The following is an 18,756-nucleotide window of genomic DNA, read 5'->3' as shown; positions in this document are numbered from 1 at the left end:
CTGTCCCCCTTCCTGGTTTTCCTCCCAGCTCACTGGCTAATCCTTCTCTGCTCACCTCTTACTGTGAGAGTATCCTACATGACTCATTTCTGAGATTTACTCCACCTATGGTTTTAAAGAAAGTCAATCAGAATTGATTCCCATTGGATGTGTTCATCAGTGACCAACCTGCTGAGCTCAGATGTTCCTACCCCTCTGTTCTCCTGATTGCTCCACCTGTATGTCCAAAACAAAACTCCTGATGTTTTCAAACCACATGTGATCACAGTCGTCTTCACCACAGTTGGCACAAGCCTGTATCACTACTCATCCAGACTATTGCAAAATATCTTACCTGTTGTCCAATCTTGAATTCTTTCCCTCTGACAGTCTGTTCTCCACACAGCAATTAATGCAATTTTCTTAAAATAAAAATCAGATTATGCTAGTCCCTTCTTTAGACTTTCCAATGGCTTTTTCTCAACAATTAAAATAAAATAGAAACTGTAGTGACTTGCAAGACTCCACCTACCTCTCCCAGGTTATCTCTTTTCCCTCTCTTTCTCCTTCCCTCCAAGGTCTTCTTTCTTTTCCTGCCTAAAACACACCAATTTCCTTCCTGCCTTAGGGTATTTATCTAGGTGGTTCTCTCTGTATACCTCTTCCCTGTAGCCATACCTGGCTCCTTCTCACTAATCAGTGCTCAGGTAAAATGTCACCTCTTTGGAGGGGAGTTGCCTAAATATTTGATCTGAAAGTCTTCGCCACATCCAATGCTCCCTCTCATCACCATGTTTTATTTTCTTTGTAGCCATTATCACGATCTAAAATAAGAGTATTTGCTTGTTTTCTTGTTGATTATCTCTTTCGACCCATTAGAATGCTGGTTCCCTGAGGTCTGACATCTTGTTTGTTTTGTGTCCTCCTGTGTCTCTGAAACAGAGCCAAGGACTCAACAGCATCCTTGTACGAAACACAGTCCGCAGCATCTTTTGTCCTGGTGTCTCAGAGCCCACCTTAAGAACTTATGACTTTGGTTTTCCCTGTGCTATCAGCATATGAAATAAGGATAATTTGTCTTTCTCAGCTAAAGTCTTTTGTGAGACGACTTGAAACCAGTTAGGAAGAAGAGGGTATCAGGAAATGTAGAGAGAGGTAGTGAAAGGGGAGACGAGAGAGAAACAAAAGGATCTCAATTGTGCTGAGGTTTGGCCAGGCCAGGAGGGATCAAGTAACACCAAATAGCCTTTGTTAAAAGAACAGAAACTTTGACAAATTAAGACGGAACTGCCTCAGACTGAGTTATGGGGCCTTCTAGACTCAAAACCACCTACCCTTGCAAAATGGTGCAGCGTGGATCCTATTTCAGCTTGGGATAAGGTGCTCATATGCTGATGCATATGATGGCAATGCAGATTTGAGATGGGGAGGACTCTAGGTTCGCCTATAAGAAGTCAACACCAAGGACATTTTTACCAAATGGAAAGGGTGACTTACAGGCTTTTTTATAGCTTATTTATTTCTGAAAGTCTAGAATTTTAAAGAGGATTTCTGCCCCAAAGCTAATTCATTCAGAGATTTGTGTCATTCCTAACAATCACTGTCTCTTCATTCTCCATGTCTTGGAGGGTCTCTTCTTCTGTCAACACAAAGCTTCTCTGAGTAAGGGGGTATAAAAATCTCCAGCAAGGGTCAGGATGAAATAGGCTTGGTGGCCCTAGGCTAGAAGATAGTACGTGGCCAAAGAACTAGGTAGGAGGCCTCCGTGCTTTCATCATAACTATCATTACTTTTCAGATTCACTGCCTCTTCCTCCAAATCTATACACAGATTACTGCATTATTATTGTTGTATTTTCCCAGACATTCAGCACCTACCCAGGTTTTTCATTTTGTCTATTCCCTGGGCTTATGTGTGTGGTGTCTATCTCCGTGGCTGCTTCTGTGGCGCTATGACAGTATTAGTATGACAAAGAGTTAGTCGAATAGAAATTATGTAGGAGTCTCATTGTAATTCAGACACTTAATTTCCACTTAGCAGGAGATGCAGCCCTTGATGACTCACAGGTCGTGATCCTCATTCCCCTTCCTGGGTCACTCGTGTTTTTGGGTCTGTGGATAGACTGGCACTTTCTCCTCTCAAGTGCTGTGGCTCTTTACAAGCCTACAAATTCAAGACTTTTGAAAAACATTGTTAACATCCTTTTGGGAGGGTGATGGGTGAAGAACGCCAGAGAAGGAAACCCTGTGCAGTCATTAGTATCCAGAGACCACTGTTGATGTGTAACTAAAGTTCAAGAGGACAATCAAGGTATGCCAGAGTCGTGGTAGATGGGTACCCTGTAATGGACTTCTCAGTTACCACTGGTATCCCTTCCCCCATCCCAGCACACCCTCCTCATGATTGTCACCTTAGGAGACTAGGAATATTGCAAAATAAACATCTGGAAATGTTGATAGTAGACATAGAAGAGAAATGTCTTGCAAAACTAGCCACAAGTCGGGAAACCCTAATCTTATCATGGGTCCTGGAGACCATAATGCCATAGACTGTTCAGCTGGGTGTTATGTTACTGTGAACACAGATGTTTTCTTTCCATCCTTTGTGGACATCCTGTTTTGGAAAAGCCACTATAGCCAATGTCTAAAGGCTTGATTACTTTAGGACAGATTACTGTATACATTTTACCTTAAAATAGAAGAGGGGATGGGAAATCACAGCTCCTTTAGAGCATGGAGAACAGAGACATACACATGTATTTATACATTTTTTTCACTTACTTTATCAACTTAATTAATTTATTTATAAAATTTCCATGACCATAGGATGACCACATAGAAGTGTGGACTATGGATCACTAGCATCAAAATCTCTGGGGAGTTTTGCTTAAATATACATATTCTGTCATAGCACCACAGAAATCAACCCCAACCTTGACCTATATAATCTCCAAGGTAATACCTGGAGACCTGCATTTTAATCTGTTCCCCAGGCATACTCAGGCACACCACATCTGAGAACCACTGACTGAGGTTTGCTGGTTTGAGTGCCAGGCCAAGGGTCAGCCTTCAAGGGATTGAGATTCATTTATTTGTGCCTGCTTTTCTTTACCTGTGAAAGAGCATAACTTGAAGCTTAACACAAAGTGAGCATGCTTCTTCTCTTGGGGGTTTTTAACCTAGGGTCCATGGTTAAAAGGAGGAGTCAGAGTGTTCATTAGATTTTTTCAAGGAGGATTATTACCCAAGAAAAGTATGATCTAACACCAGCTTAAATGCCTGCTTTCCAGTTTGGGTGGGTGCTAAAAGAAAAGAATTGGCCAGGTGTGGTGGTACATACCTGTAGTTCCAGCTATGTGGGAGGCTAAGGCACGAATATAATTTGAGCTCAGGAGTTTGAGGCTACAGAGGGCTATGACTGTGCATGTGAACAGCCACTTCACTTCATCCTGGGCAATGCAGTGAGACCCCATCTCTAAAGAAAGGGCACTGGGATTGGCCCAGACAGTGCATGAATCTCATTTTCCATCCCATTTCTATTAATAAAGGAAGAATTCTCAACTTTGTAAGAAATGAGAAATGTAGGATCTTTTTACTCCTAAATCTATAAATCTCCTTGGACATCATAATATCTACTTTTCCTCTTATAAGAATGGCAAAGAGGCTGGGTGGGGTGGCTCACACCTATAATCCCAGCACTTTGGGATCCACCCAACGCGGGTGGATCACTTGAGGTCAGGAGTTCAAGACCAGCCTGGCCCACATAGTGAAACCTTGTCTCTAAGAGTGCAAAAATTAGCTGGGTGTGGTGGTGTGTGCCTATAGTCCCAGGTACTTGGGAGGCTGAGGTGGGATAATTGCTTGGACCCAGGAGGCAGAGGTTACAGTGAGCTGAGATGGCACCACTACACTCCAGCCTGGACGACAGAGTGAGACTCCGCTCAAAAAAATAAAATAAAAGGAAAAGACAAGCCTGCGTTATGTCTAAATCATACAGTACTCCATGTCTAGAAAAATCAAAACTTATACCAAAGCGTTTAAAAAAGTCACTATGATCATTTTATTAAAGTTTAGAGCTGAATTTTAGCATAAAGCAGGATTAACTGCACCTTTCTCTCCAGGATTCTGGTGTAAATAGAGAAACCACAGTCATGTACGGGCCTGAGAGGGACAGTAAGAATGTGGAAGTGGGTTTGGAAACCAAAATATTATGTCAGCAGTTTTCTCTTTCATTTATTCACCCTTATCAAAACCAACTTTTTAACTCAGGGGCCCAGTTAATAAAAACATAGATAATTTCATTTGGAAGACCCAAGAGCTTCATGTTTGGGGTTTAAAAATAATTCTTCTCATCCCCTCTGGGCAAAAGTGTTGGAGGGTGAATTCTCCTTGCAGAAACCCTCTTAATAAATCAGTGCTGGTGAACTTCTCTGCTCAGTGTAAGAGAAGGTCAGTTATTAAATAGACACAGAGCTCTACAGCTGGAATCCTTGTGGAAAGAAATGAAACCACAAATACAATTCCTTAGTTTAAGCCTGCCTTTTTATTTCTAATACCTTCAAAACCTCTTCAAACTCGTTCTTACTTTTGTAGTTCTTTTTTTTTTTTTTTCATTTAAACATGTTTTAACAACAAAAACAGCCAGCAGAGTATATTTTCAGGGTTATCCTATAGATACATAAGTAATCCTTTTCTGAGGGTCTTTATGTGGAATTGCAAAGTGCTGAGGGGAGACAGAGGGAGAATATTCAGAAAGTAGATACTGCAGTGTTTTGAATTTATCACGTGCAAAGGGACAACATTTTTCCACTGATTTTGAAAGTCCCCATGAACTGCTTTTCCAGATAAAAATTCTCAGCGAATGAGGGTCAGCTTCTGGCAGTCCCAAGTTTTCCTCTCTGTGAAATGGGGAGACCCACCAGGGGAGCCTCAGAAACCAGCAGCTTGGGGTTTCCAGGAAAGGGGCAGGCATTGACTTCGCAGGTTTGGCTCAGAGTGTGGCCCCTGATGAGATTTCAGGGTGTAAAAGGGAGGGGACGAAGACCAGGTGAGCAGTGTAAGGCCCTCTTAGGACCCGAGGGAACTGACCTTCTATGTTTCTTACTTTGATGTTATGCCTTAAAAATGCTCTATTCTTCTCTGCCTCTACTTTAACCCTCATCCCTTGGAAAATCTCCCTGGTCAGAATCATGATGTTCCTAAGACCATCATCTTCCCACATTGCCTCTCCTGATTCCAGGGCCAATAGCAGTGCTTGCTTCTGGACACATGGATTAACCCAGGTCATGAGGAACATCTGGATTATAAAAGGTAGTAGTGTATCAGCACAAAGCAGCGAATGGTCGCATTCCCAACTTTGGTGTCAGACAACTTTTAGTTCAACTCGCAGCTCACAGTGGCTAATTGAGAAGAAGGAAAGACTGATGAAAGCTGACACTCTAAAGAAGAGTCTAGTCTGTTGCAGGCATCATTCCCCATCTCCCCAAAGAGCCAGGCAGGCCCAGAGCTTCACCTGATATTATTCTACTAACCCTACCAATGCTCATGAGTACACAGAGAGTAGAAAATCATCTCCAAACAAGGCTTGGACCAAGGGGCAAAAATGAACCCCCTATGGCTCAACATTTAAGGGGGCAATTATTTTCAGGGTTGGACAATTGCAGACCTGCCCCTGAGAGTGAGCACCTCCTTAAATTTTGCAGCCTAGGCACCTCACTTGCTTCAACCTGGACTGGTCCAGTCACCACACTTGGTCAAAGGGGAAACTAGGAATTTGGTTGATAACTTCCTTTAACAAAGGTTCCCCATAGAGCCTCCAGGAAAGGCCTCTTTCTCCCACATGATCAGTTGGGTTGTCCACCTCTCCCAAGCATAGCTGCTCTAAGCCAGTCTTGATCAGCTACTATGCCTTGTCTTGACTCCATTCAACACCAGAACATGAATTCAGTGTAGTTTGTCTGATAACATCATTAGGCTCCAATCCTATATAAACTTTTACCCACGAAAGTTTGGACCTCCTTGGCTGGGCACTGTGGCTCACACCTGTAATCCCAGCACTTTGGAAGGCCAAGCTGGGAGGATCGCTTGGGTCCAAGAGTTCGAGACCAGCCTAGGCAACATAGGGAGACTTTGTCTCTACAAAAATTAAACAAAATTAGCCAAGCATGATGGTACACACCTGTAGTTCCAGCTACTCAGAAGGTCAAGGTGGGGGGATCGCTTGAGCCCAGGAGGTCAAGGCTACGGTGAGCTGAAATCATGCCACTGCACTCCAGCCTAGGCAACAGAGCAAGACCCTGTATCACCCTATATATATAAAAAAAAAAAAAAAATTGGACCTCCTGTCCCCCACCATTATTTGAGTTCTTCCTGTAGTGCCCACTCTAGTCATAGAGATTGGTTAGAACTGACATGACCTTTCTTTGGACATGAAAAAGTCCTGGAGTCAGTGTCTCTTTTTTAAGGACACCTCAACAACCGTGCAAGAAGTCCCAACAGGAGAATATTTAGCTGCTCTCACCTCAAGTTCCAATTTCCCTGGATGCCTCATGTAGGAAGCTGGTGACAATAGTCTAGGATCAGCTGCTCTGACATCAACCACTTAGTGCTCATTCTGCCATCCCTGCTGCGGAGGTCCAAGAAAAGGGGGGCAAGAGGAATCTGAGGCCCTCCAGGGAGAAAAGGTATAGTGCAGGGATGAAGAAGGCCGACCACTAGATTTCCTAGGATTTTCTTATTCTTGATTTTCTAGATGCTTCAGATCTTAAGGAAGCTGCAGAAAAAGTGTGAGCAATCATACAAATGGGAAAAAGAACTTTCAGGAGGGAATATATTCAGGGAAGACGGAGCAGTCTGTGTTGCCACTAGTTCAGGCTCAGGTACATTTCTTTTTCTTTAATTGATTTATTACTATTATTATCATCACCATTATCATTATTAGAGACAGAATCTTGCTCTGTCTCCCAGCCTGGAGTGCAGTGGTGCGATCATGCCTCACTGTAGTCTCGAACTCCTGGGCTCAAGTGATCCTCCCACCTCAGCCTCCCACCTCAGCCCCAGTAGCAGGACTATAGATGTATGCCACCACGCCCAGCCTCAGTTACATTTCTTAGGGACCACTATGTATGGGCCAGGTGCTAGGTGCTAGGGAGAGAAAGACAAATAGCACAGTCTCTGTCTTGGAGGAGCAAATGGCTGCTGAAGAAGACAAGCACGAAGAGATCCTCTCCATAGTTGGCTTATTGCTGGGATAGAATCTGCTTCAGGACGCCAAAGGAGCAGAGAGTAATGGCCACCCCTACACCAGCCCGGTAGCCCAGCAAGGAGACCGTGGAAAAGATAATGCCAGAGCTGAGGATTGTATTCATTCATTCACTCATTCGTTTATTCAACAAATATTCCAGGAGTGTCAACTGTCTTTCAGACATTGGTTTAAGTTTAAGTGATACAATGACTTGCACATTTTAAGAAGTTAGAGAAAAACCACTATTGGAAGCAGAATTGATATTATTTTAGGGCTAATCAAATGGCTCTTGTGACCTGTTAATATCTATCCCCAAAAGTTTCCTGATGCCTCCACCATTATAAATTCATTCCTTTGTTTGAGACATATTCAGCATTACCACATCCGTGAATTACAAATAGGTTTTGACACAGGAAAGGCTAGTGAATTGCCTAAGGGTACTTAGAGCCAGGGTTGGGGTATAGGAGGTGCAGTAGTTACATGACAGGAGTAACCAAGGGCAGATCACTCTCTTGTCTTCTCTCTGGGAGCACCTGGAGCTGACTTCAGCGGGGCTGACAGTTTAAGCCAGCGAATCCTGCTTGCACATGGTTCAGGATGCATGCTGCACCGGGTCACCTAGGCAGCCCCTCATCCTCTGTCCACTGTGAAAACACGGGACACCCAAGTTGAAGGGAATGCTGAATGACACCATGTGGGTGTGCAGTGGTCTGTGACCAGAGGGTTCACTGGAAGCAATTTGCAAAGGAGGCCTTAGAAAACCACCTGGATGGTTATTGTAAATTAAAAAAGGAAGAGATGCCACTTTTTTCTGAATAATTTTTAATACTAGGTTTATGGCTGGGTACATGTGATAGTCATTACGGCTTATTTAACTCTGAAATTATCTGGCCCTTCAAACTCCACTGGGACTGTAGAAATCTTGGGTTAAATTTTAAAAACAATGTTTGAAAGAAGATGATATGCTTTTCCTTAAGGAGAATAAATTCAAACCTAAAAGAGGGGGAAAAAGCAAAACAACACGAAAAAAACCCCCAGCTCTCTCTAGGAAGGATCTCCATTGTGTCTTATATTTGCTGTATTTCTCATAACGTGTCTGAACTCAGAAATTCACCCAGGCACACAAAAAGTCTACTCTAGTCGGCTGTTGAGCCCCTCCATCCCTGCAATCCAAGTTGTGTCTCTTCTATTGGGTTGTTTGGAAAGAGTCCAAAAGCATTTTGAACTCTGAGCTCAAATCTCAAAGGTTTCCACTTCTTTGGAGCCGAACATTTCATCAGGAGCTGGGAGTGTGTGAGTGAGTTACACCGAACAGCTGCGCGGTACCCACCACCCTCTCCCCAAGGATGACACGCTCTGTAAAGGAGGGTGTTGTAAGCATTCCTGAGCAAGCCAGCTAATCTGGAGACCTAGCCTGTTGGCCGGGGGCTACTTCTAAGAAGGCTCCCTCTGGAATTACAGCATCTTATGACTTCTATCTATGAAGCCCCGCTTCTTCAGAGGAGCAGCTAGGACATGGGGTAGGGGAGAAGGCCAAATGGGTGAAAAAGGAATCTCTTGAGTCAGAGGGGAATTTTGTTTTGGGAACAGCATCTTGTCTCTCTTTAGCTGCTCACAGGAAGGAAAATGGGAAAGTAGGGCTTCTTTTCAAGTGGGGAGGCACCCAGCAGCCAGTGGAATGCCTGATTTGGAAGGGGCAGGAGGGAATACTTATGTCCTGAACAACAAGTGCAAATGTAAATATTCAGACCCTTTGAACTCTGAAACTGATTTCAATTCAGGCCAGCACTCCAAAGTTGTTTTATTGGGATGTTGAAGTGTTCTGACACATTGGTGGCTTAACGGCATCGTCATCAGACACAGACATTTCTGGGTCCTTGGCATTTGTCTGGGTTTTAGAAACACTGCACCCATTGGCGATTTCACTCCCTGATCAGAGGCACACTGGCCGCCTTCAAACCTCTTGTTCTCTTGCTCCTCCTGGTAGAAGCAATGATGCTGGTGGGCCTCATCTGAGGTCCGTGCCTGGCGTTGGCCGAAGCTATCATCTTCTTTGTTACTTCCCAAGCAAGGCACAGGAAAGCCATCTTTACATCACCTCTATTTAAAGCACAGGGTCCCTTTTGCCTATGTCACTGAAAAACAGCAGAAGCCTGGTATCTAGTGGATTCACCCAGCCCCTGTAATATGGTATAAGAAAAATCCTACAGGGAACATTTTCCCGTTGAGCTTACAAAAAGATGTAAATTTGGAAAACTCTACCACATATCCATTTTGTACTAAAAATAATAACATGAAGAAAACATTTAAATAAGAAAACTAAAGTGGGGAGGGGAGATTTGGGGGGTAGGGAAGGGAAAGTGAAAGTTCATAGCTTGATATTAACCAAGATGGTCAATGGCTCGTTTAAAAAGGAAAAAGCAGTTTATACAAAATCTTGCCAACCTGCCTTGAAGTGTAAAGGCTTGTAGAAGCTATTGAAAATTTTGTTTTATTTATTCCCCTTAGCAGAAGAAAAATCAATGGCTGCTTGGCAAGTCAGACGTAAATGAGTTATACAGGCCACTGACATGGTGGACCAAACTTTATAACAACCACATTTGCCGCTGTCAGGCCACAGGCTTCAGTGGCGCCAGCTGTAATTATGGCTGATCACCTCTAATTCAGAGCTGCCTGCCTTGATAAAGGTGTCAGTCGGAGCCACTGTGGCATCAGCATCAATTGAGGATGTCAAACCAAAGGGCAGCCTGCTGGAGAAAGCACTTCCCCACCCCAACCTCCAGGGTCCTGGAGACCCTTGGGCAAATATTGCTTTTTAACTCTTCACCCTGAGTACAGCGACACCCCCTGAAGCTGTGATTTAAATTCCAGGGGATTCAGATGAATGTCCCTGACCTCCATCAGTGGACATCTTTAATAAGCTGAGAGATTCCTCCAAAAACAGAGTTTAGAAGTCAAGTTCCTCTCTGCTTTGCAACGTGCAAAGAGACCAATGTTTGTCTTATCTACCTGATTCATTGGCCACAAAAGGCTTTAGGGGCAATAGACTGTAGCACAAGCCATGGTCATTTTCGGAAAAGGAAAAAAAAAAATTGCAGTTTCATGCCTTTCTTCTGCTTTTGTGGTATTAAAAAAAAAAATCCTAGTGAACTTCCCATTTTCATGTTACTTTTTTCTTTTTGAAGGAAGCATGAAGGGTGAGGAGAAATGGCAAAATGGAGAGACGATGGGGTTAAAAAGCCCTGCTAATAGTGTAGAGAAGTGTCTGGAGTGTTGTCCTGGTGGAACCCTGAGTGGGGAGGTGTGAAGTGAGGGGTAGAATTCAGCCATTAAAAGGGCTTCACTGTCATTTGTGAAGGATCATGCTTGACTGCCCCCACCTCCCCAGGCTGTTTTTCCTCACTCTGTAATTAAAAAAGAGACACACATACTGTCTGTTCTCCTCTTTAAAGTCACAGACGGCTCCACCCGCACCAGCACCCCCTCCAGCCAGTTGAGTTGTGGGGGCACAGCCTGTCTTTGATTTTAAGGGGGGACTTGTCTTCCTTCCCTCTCCTTTGGAAGGTTCACCTGAAAGTGGAGTGCTGATCTCAGAAAGGCAAGTGTTGTGTCTTGTGGCTGGGGTCTTTTTCCTTTAGCACAGGACAGGGTGACCCATAGGGGACAAGGGAGAAGTGACTGATTTCACAGCCCTTGGTGGCTCCAGACACGGGCACATGTTTGGACCAGAAGTGGTTTTGCCCTTGCTGACAGGGAGGTCAGATGCGAGAACTCTCCGGAGGGGTGGCGGTTGGCATTCGGCAACAGAAAATCCCATCCAGCTCCAGGAAAAAAGGGCCCTGGGCGATGGAAACCCTGTCACCTGGTTCTGAACCAAAGCCCAAGCTGCTAACTGAGGTTGTTTTTTAACACTCAAACCTTCCAACCTGCCGTCTTTCAGTCCCTGCTTCCCCGTCTCTACACGTGTCTTGATGTTATTTCCCTTTCTCCAAACACAGGGCACTCTTTTTTTTTTTTTTTTTTCAGCAGAACCAGCTGACCCCTGCCTGCAGAACTCCGGGTCCCTCTTGGAGCTCTCTGATGGCAGCTGTAGGGCCATCCCCAGCGGCACTGTTTCCCCCTTTGTTTACCCGTTTCTAAGGGCAAGTGCACCACGAAGGCTCTCTGAGTCTGGAACTCGGCCTGGGGCTGTTTTGGTTACATTGAAGTTTTTGCTTCAGTTCTGCCAGATTTAAATGGTGACTTCACTAGCACTGAGCTAAAAAGGAGAAGGGGGAGGAGGGCGAGACCAGGAGAAAGAGAGCAAGTGAGCGAGAGCCCAGCCGGAGGGAGAGCCAGAGCTAGGCGCAAAAGAAGGGCCAGCACATTACATCATCGCTTGGCCTGGAATCAAATGGGAAGGATATGACTCACTCAAGCTAGTTAAGCTTTGGCTCAAATTCTACACACACTCATTCCAGAGCTCTCATGTTCTGCACCTCAGGAGGGAATTCAGCCTCAGTGATGTCCATGAGGTTTGTTTTTAATTTTATTTTCTTTTCTCCTGATTTTATAGATTTTTTTTTTGCCCCTACTGCCTTCTGTTTTTGAGCCTTCGTCCTCCTCCTCCTCTTCATTTTCTCCCCCTTCTCCCTTTCTGCCCGTCTTTGTTTCTCCTCTTCTTCCTTCTCCTCTTTCCCCAGCCCCTCCGCTCCTCTTCTTGCCCGAAGAGGCATTTCTTTTCACTTCGATCAGAGTTTTTGTTCTAGCACAGAGACCTGAATGAGTTGAACAGAGGCCGGGTTGGAGGGGGGAAAAAAAAAAAGCAGAGCAAACCAAAGCAACCAGAGCAAAAGGGCCACAAATAAAAAGCGAAGCGAGAAAGAGCAAACTCGGGCGAAGTTTCTTTGCTGCGGTGTCGCTCCTAATCGGAGGAGACAGGGAGAGAGTTAAAATGCAGGAACCAATCGCTTGAATGGTGATGTAATGCAAGAACCGCAGGGTAGTTAAGTAATGTGAGAGCGAGGGGGTCAGGGTTGCAAAGCATTTACCTGCTCTCAAGGGGTTTTCAGTTTATTATCAATTGCAGTGACTGTAACCGGCTTCAGACTGCAATCTCTAATTATTCACAGACGCTCCTTTTTTATCTTTTATTATTAAAAGTAAAACTATATTGTGGTATTTTAAAATAACACGATATTATCACAGCTGTGTATTATTTTCTGCCAGGATTCTCTCTCTCTCTGTTTTAAGTGGCTCAAAACTGTTGTCTTTTCATAAAAGGTGGAAGTGATGGTGAGGCGGTGGGGCAGGGGGCGGTTGGGGGGGTGATTTTTGAGTGTAACTGGTGAATTGTAAATGACTGGAAAACTGTGTGTGTGTTGTATGAAAAGTGATTGTGCTTTTCCATTTATTATTAAGAATATACTGCAGGTTTTAAAAGTAATAGACGATGATCCTTAAAAGTAGTTACAGTCTTTCCCCTATTATTTCAGCGAAGGTTAACAGCAATTGTGCATTTACTAGAGCATGTTGACGTTCTGTTGTTCCACGTGCTAATTAATCCAGTGCTGTCTTTAAGAGTTTTATGTTCTCGAATTAATTTTTTAGATGATATGCTTCAGTAGTGAGGGGGTGATGATGAAGACTTCTTGACTGAGTTGTTAATATTTGAGAGTAAGAAATTAACATGAAATACAGCGAGAGGGGGCGAAGGATTGTGTTCTTAATGTTTTAAGGATCTCGTGTACTCAGACTGTGATGTTTCGAAAATTATTACCACGTTTCTGTTTCATAGAATAGATTTCGTGTTGTGATATGCTGCCTGGGTTGAGTGCTTTCTGACACCATCGAGCATTATCAGATAGTAATAAACTAAAACCCTCTAAAACAAGAGGGCAAGTCCAACACTTGCTCATTCTGGGAACTTCAAAACTTCTCTTGAGCTTATTTAGTTGTGATCATTCTACAGCTGGATGCATATTGAGGCATGCGGCACATACCAGAAAGGTGTCTATATTTATTTATTTAACGCATGTTTTGGATATCATTAATTATGACTTTATGGCTCTTCTCTCTTTCCTCCTTTTTGGGCAGAGGTGGAAGTGGGAAGCAGTGGGGAGAAGTAATTTTTGGAGGAAATAGCATGATGTGTGGGGAGGCCTGAGTGTTAATTCTGATACTTGACCTTGAACAAATCATTTAAACCACCTGGGCTCTACTCTAAAGATCAGGAAAGGGCAAGGTGGGCTAGAAGCTCCTTGCTGCATGGGGTACCAATCTTAGATGATCTCTGAAGCCTCTTTCCACTCGAAAGTTCTGTGTGTATATCCATGTTCTATACAAAAGTTTGCTAGAGAGTATTTGGCATAGCTTTTCAGAGAAAAGTACATTTAAAATTCAGGATGAATTAGTACTTGAAAAGAAGTGAATGGGGGAGCATGGACAGGAGTATATCTTTCTCCACTTTGAAGTTTGATTTTTATTGGTTTACTTTTTGCTTTTTGGCAAAAAAACAAACACGGTAAACTTTTTAGTTTTCAAATGCTACCTTTGAGGAGACCTCAATGAGATAAATTACCTAGGTAAGACTGCTAAAAAGAGTGGCAGAGTAGACGAGGGAGAATTCACCTGCCCAGAAACTTTTCTAAAAGATCCCACACATCCTTCAGGTTCATGAAATGGTGCCAAAAATGCAGCAGACACAGACCCTTGCGCTTCAGTTGGTCACATGGAGCAGACCAGTATTTTTAATGAATTTATTCCCCCAAAGATTGCATGACTACTTGATAAGTTTCTGTAATTTTAACATAAACTCAAGTTTTTAAAGGAGATTTAAGGCTACATGTGAAAACCTTCAAAGATCATGAAAGGCAAAACTGTATGTGCTTGTTAGATAATTCTCCAGACAATACTCCTATTCTTCAGCCAAATTCCAGGGTAGTAGTCTTATTATAAAGTATATATTTATGTATCCGGGGTAGTAGCCTTGTTGTAAAGTATGTATTTATGTACTTATGGGCCCAGCTTAATTGCGCACAGGGAAGGACCTTAACTATGCCTATCTGTGGGAAGAAATTACCCAGAGCTAAAATGAAACCAGTGGTGAAGATTATTAGTCATTGTGCATAGTTTGATGAGTGCCAAGTGTGTGCTTGGGACTCTTCAGGAATAAAGAGGGCATGATTTCTTTTTTTAGAGCATTACAATTTATGTTGACTTGGCTCCGAATGGTTCACTCATATTCAGAAATGCTCTGCTTGTGACTGACAGAGACAAGGCCAGGAGCACTAGCCTGGCTGTGGCTTCTCCCTGCCAGCTGTGATACCAGGTTGCACTTACATGATCTCAGCTCATTACACTTACCCACAGTAACCCAGAGGGCTACAAATTGTTCATTCCACTGTTTGATGACTGTTTTGTTCTGTTTCATGGTTTTTGTTTTGATTTTTGGTTTTTAATTAAAAATTTTTATTCAGATAAGTGTAAATTTACATGCATTCATAAGAAATAATATGGAAAGGGCCAGGCACGGTGGCTCATGCCTGTAATCCCAGCACTTTGGGAGGCCAAGGCGGGTGGATCACGAGGTCAGGAGATCGAGACCATCTGGCTAACACGGTGAAACCACGTATTGACTAAAAATACAAAAAATTAGCCAGGCATGATGGTGGGCACCTGCAGTCCCAGCTACTCGGAGGCTGAGGCAGGAGAATGGTGTGAACCCAGGAGGCGGAGGTTGCAGTGAGCCGAGATCACGCCACTGCACTCCAGCCTGGGCAACAAAGCGACACTCTGTCTCAAAAAAAAAAAAAAAAAAAAAAAAAAAGAAGTAAATAAATAATATGGAGAGATTCCCATGTATTCTTTGCCCAGTTATCCTCAACGGTAACATCTTGCAAAACTGTGGTAGTACATTACTACAATCAAAATATGGACACTGTTACAATCCATCCATCCTGTTCTGCGTTCCTGTATGAACAAGCACACAGTTTTGCCTTTCATGATTTCTGAAGGTTTTCAAATGTAGCCTTAAATCTCCTTTAAAAACTCGAGTTTATCCCAGCACTTTGGGAGGCTGAGACGGGCGGATCACAAGGTCAGGAGATCGAGACCATCCTGGCTAACACGGTGAAACCCCATCTCTACTAAAAAAACAAACAAAAAAAACTAGCCAGGCGAGGTGGCGGGTGTCTGTAGTCCCAGCTACTCGGGAGGCTGAGGCAGGAGAATGGCGTAAACCCGGGAGGCAGAGCTTACAGTGAGCTGAGATCTGGCAACTGCACTCCAGCCCAGGCGACAGAGCAAGACTCCGTCTCAAAAAAAACTCGAGTTTATGTTAAAACTATAGAAACTTATCAAGTAGTCATGTAATCTTTGGGGGAATAAATTTATTAAAAGTACTGTTCTGCTCCTTGCAAGCAACTGAAGCACAAGGGCGTGTGTCTTCTGCATTTTTGACACCATTTCATGAATCTGATGGATGTGCAGGATCTTTTAGAAAAGTTTATGGGCTGTAAATTCTCCCATTTTACTTGTATTTGGGGTGTGTGTCTGTGTGTGTGTTGTTTTTGTCAATGTAAAAACTGAGAGTCAGGCTTACCCAAGTACATATAAGCTCTGGTGGCTAGAGTCCAGTTCACTCTAGGTCTAGCTCACCATCACCAACAAACTTTCCATCACCACCCTGACTTGGTAAGGGAAGGGGCTCAATGCCCTTGCCTGTCATTGAAAGTCATCAAATACCCAGCTGGGGAGTCCTGGTGACAGTGACTGTGTTTTACCTTCCCTTGGGACATGGCCATTCCATGGGTTTGCCTTCCACAGGGTCCCTGGGGCTGTGCTCCACAGGTGAGCAGGTGGAGGAGGAGAGACGGCTTTGCTAGCACAACAAAAGATGCATCAATCTCTTCCCTCTGCACACCAGACACAGAGCAGAACAGTGCCAGCGGTCCATGCCTAAGCATCACCATGGGTGATGCTGAACTCACGTTCTTCCTCCTTGCCCTGCCATGTTTCCCTTGGTGAGATCTTCTATGACAGGAAGTATGGGGATAACATCAAGCAGGCATTGCTAGTCAGAGAAGCAGGGTGGGGTCTCCCAAAAAGACCATGGCCTTTGGAGTTAAAAAGGCCTGGATTCAATCACTCTTCTACTTACTGGCTGTGTGACTTTGACAAGGCACTTCACCTCTCTGTGCCATAGTTCCTACCTTCTCTGTAAATTATGGATAACCAGACTGACCTCATGGAGCCATTGCAAGGGTTGGAGATAAGGTTTTTTGTTATTGTTGTTTGTTTTTGTTTTGTTTTGTTTTGTTTGAGACAGAGTCTCAGTCTGTCGCCCAGGCTGGATGGAGGGAGATAAGGTTTTAAGGCCCCTGGCACATAGTGAGCTGATGGGGAAGAAATCTTGGTGGTTTGTGTTGTTGAGGATTCTATTGGATAGGATTCTCCTCATAGTAGTCCCTGCTGCAGGTACGGCCTCCCTGACTCTTAACTGGGCTTCTTGTCCCAGCATCACTCAGCCTTCTTCTTTCTCTAGCCTTTCTTCTGTTATGCCTTTTTTTTAAATTCTGGAAATCAAGCAGGTTTGAGATCACACAAGGTCCTAGAAACGGAGAAGTACAAGGACCATTCTGACTAAAGTGACGTGAGGATACTAGCGATTAAAATGCCAATCGCTAGTATCCTCACGTCACTTTAGTCAGTGACATGGAGGGAGGGACACAGGACATCACAGTTTGGAAGAAAGGATTCTTACTGCTCATTCATGCTCATGTGGCACCGTGAACAAGAAAATAAAGTGAGATGGAGGTGAGTGAATTCAGTCATGAGAACTGAATTCTATTCCTAGCCTGACTAAAAGAAGTTTCTAGGCCAGGCGTGGTGGCTTGCGCCTGTAATCCCAGCACTTTGGGAGGCCAAAGCGGTCAGATCACCTGAGGTCTGGAGTTTGAGAGCAGCCGGGCCAACATGGTGAAACCTGTCTCTACTAAAACTACAAAAATTAGCCAGGTGTGGTGGCAGTTGCCTGGAATCTCAGCTACTTGGGAAGCTGAGGCTAGAGAATTGCTTGAACCCAGGAGGCAAAGGTTGCAGTGAGATTGCGCCATTGCACTCCAGCCTGGGCAACAGAGCGAGACTCCGGTTAAAAAAGGATGTTTTGTAGACTGAAGAGAAAGGGACATCCAAGGAGGCAAGTGGAAGAGTTAGGATGGCGGGAGGTGGAATTATACAACATCTATGGGGCCCAAGAGGCATCTTGAGAGTTCCATGCTGGGATCCCCAGATCTAAGCTGCAAAATGGCCTACGGTGTCTCAAGCTGCTTGAAAGAAGCATTGTCTCAGATTTTACTTAGTAAGCTTTGGTCAGGAAAGCCAGGTCAACATTAAGAAGCAGAAATTAGTGTAGACTGAGACTGAGCCCTGTCAGACATGCGCCTGACAGAAAATGGGCTGGGCCAATCTGGAAGTGTACTTTAAAAAGAAGCAGCTGTGACCAGGTGCGGTGGCTCACACCTTTAATCGCAGCACTTTGGGAGGCCGAGGTGAGTGGATTGCCTGAGCTCAGGAGTTTGAAACCAAGCCTAGGCAACACGGTGAAATCCCCATCTCTACTAAAATACAAAAAAAAAAAAAATTAGCTGGGCATGGCAGCACACACCTATAGTCCCACCTACTCAGGAGGCTGAGGCAGGAGAATTGCTTGAACTCAGGAGGTGGAAAGAAGCAGGTGTGGAATAAAGCACTGGCTTCTCCTTTCTGCTCCCTTTTTGTCTGTTTTTTTGGGATTCTGACCCTCATAAGGGGACTCCTTTTACATTGGATATTGCAGAAAGATGCGTGTGCAAGTACCTGAGTGGGCAGTCACAATGCAGGGATGTGGAGAATGGCCAGGAAGAGGAAGGAAAATGGGTGGCATTAGTAAGTGTGGGCCAGGCCAATACAAATATTGTGGTCTGAATTTCAATTTGTGATTTTTAAATGGCTTTGCTGTTTGTGATTAAAATGTATGCTATAAGACTGGGTGTGGCCAGAGGTGGTGGCTCATGCCTGTAATCCCAGCATTTTGGGAGGCCGAGGCAGGCAGATCACTTGAGGTCAGGAGTTCGAGACCAGCCAGGCCAATGTGATGAAACCCTGTCTCTACTAAAAATACAGGCATCTACTAATTAGAGAAGCCAGGTGGGGTCTCTGGAAAAGTGCATGGCCTTTGGGGTTTAAAAGGCCTGGATTCAATCACTCTTCTACTTACTGGTTGTGTGACTTTGACAAACCACTTCACCTCTCTGTGCCAGAGTTTCTATCTTCTCTGTAAATTGAGGATAACCAGGCCAACCTCGGGCATGGTGGCACATGCCTGTAATTCCAGCTACTCTGGAAGCTGAGGCACAAGAATCTCTTGAACCTGGGAGGCGGAGGTTGCAGTGAGCCGAGATCGCGCCACTGCACTTCAGCTTGGGCGACAGAGCAACTCCGTCTCAAACAAACAACAACAAAAAAGACTGGGTGCTTTCAGAGGCGTGCATTTCATGTGTTTGGGTTACAACAAGA

The 18,756-nt window shown here is 44.2% G+C and overlaps 1 protein-coding gene across 2 annotated transcripts in view; it reads left to right on the top strand.

Moving 5' to 3' along the window:
• The window catches only part of CREB5 (cAMP responsive element binding protein 5), a 417,587-nt gene that overhangs the window by 265,582 nt on the left and 133,249 nt on the right, over positions 1–18,756 (top strand). The window contains exon 1 of one of the 2 annotated variants that reach the window (XM_023225915.1): positions 11,519–11,735. The exons of the other annotated variant lie outside the window; for it this stretch is intronic. Coding sequence (XP_023081683.1) covers positions 11,689–11,735 — 47 coding nt within the window. The 5' untranslated portion in view covers positions 11,519–11,688. Of the gene's footprint in view, positions 1–11,518; positions 11,736–18,756 lie in introns of those variants that run through there. 2 annotated transcript variants of the gene reach the window in all.

Source organism: Piliocolobus tephrosceles, chromosome 8 (genome assembly GCF_002776525.5).
Source record: "Piliocolobus tephrosceles isolate RC106 chromosome 8, ASM277652v3, whole genome shotgun sequence".
Lineage (NCBI taxonomy): Eukaryota > Metazoa > Chordata > Mammalia > Primates > Cercopithecidae > Piliocolobus > Piliocolobus tephrosceles.
Note: the sequence above shows the minus strand (reverse complement) of the source record. Positions and strands in the feature narration are given on the sequence as shown.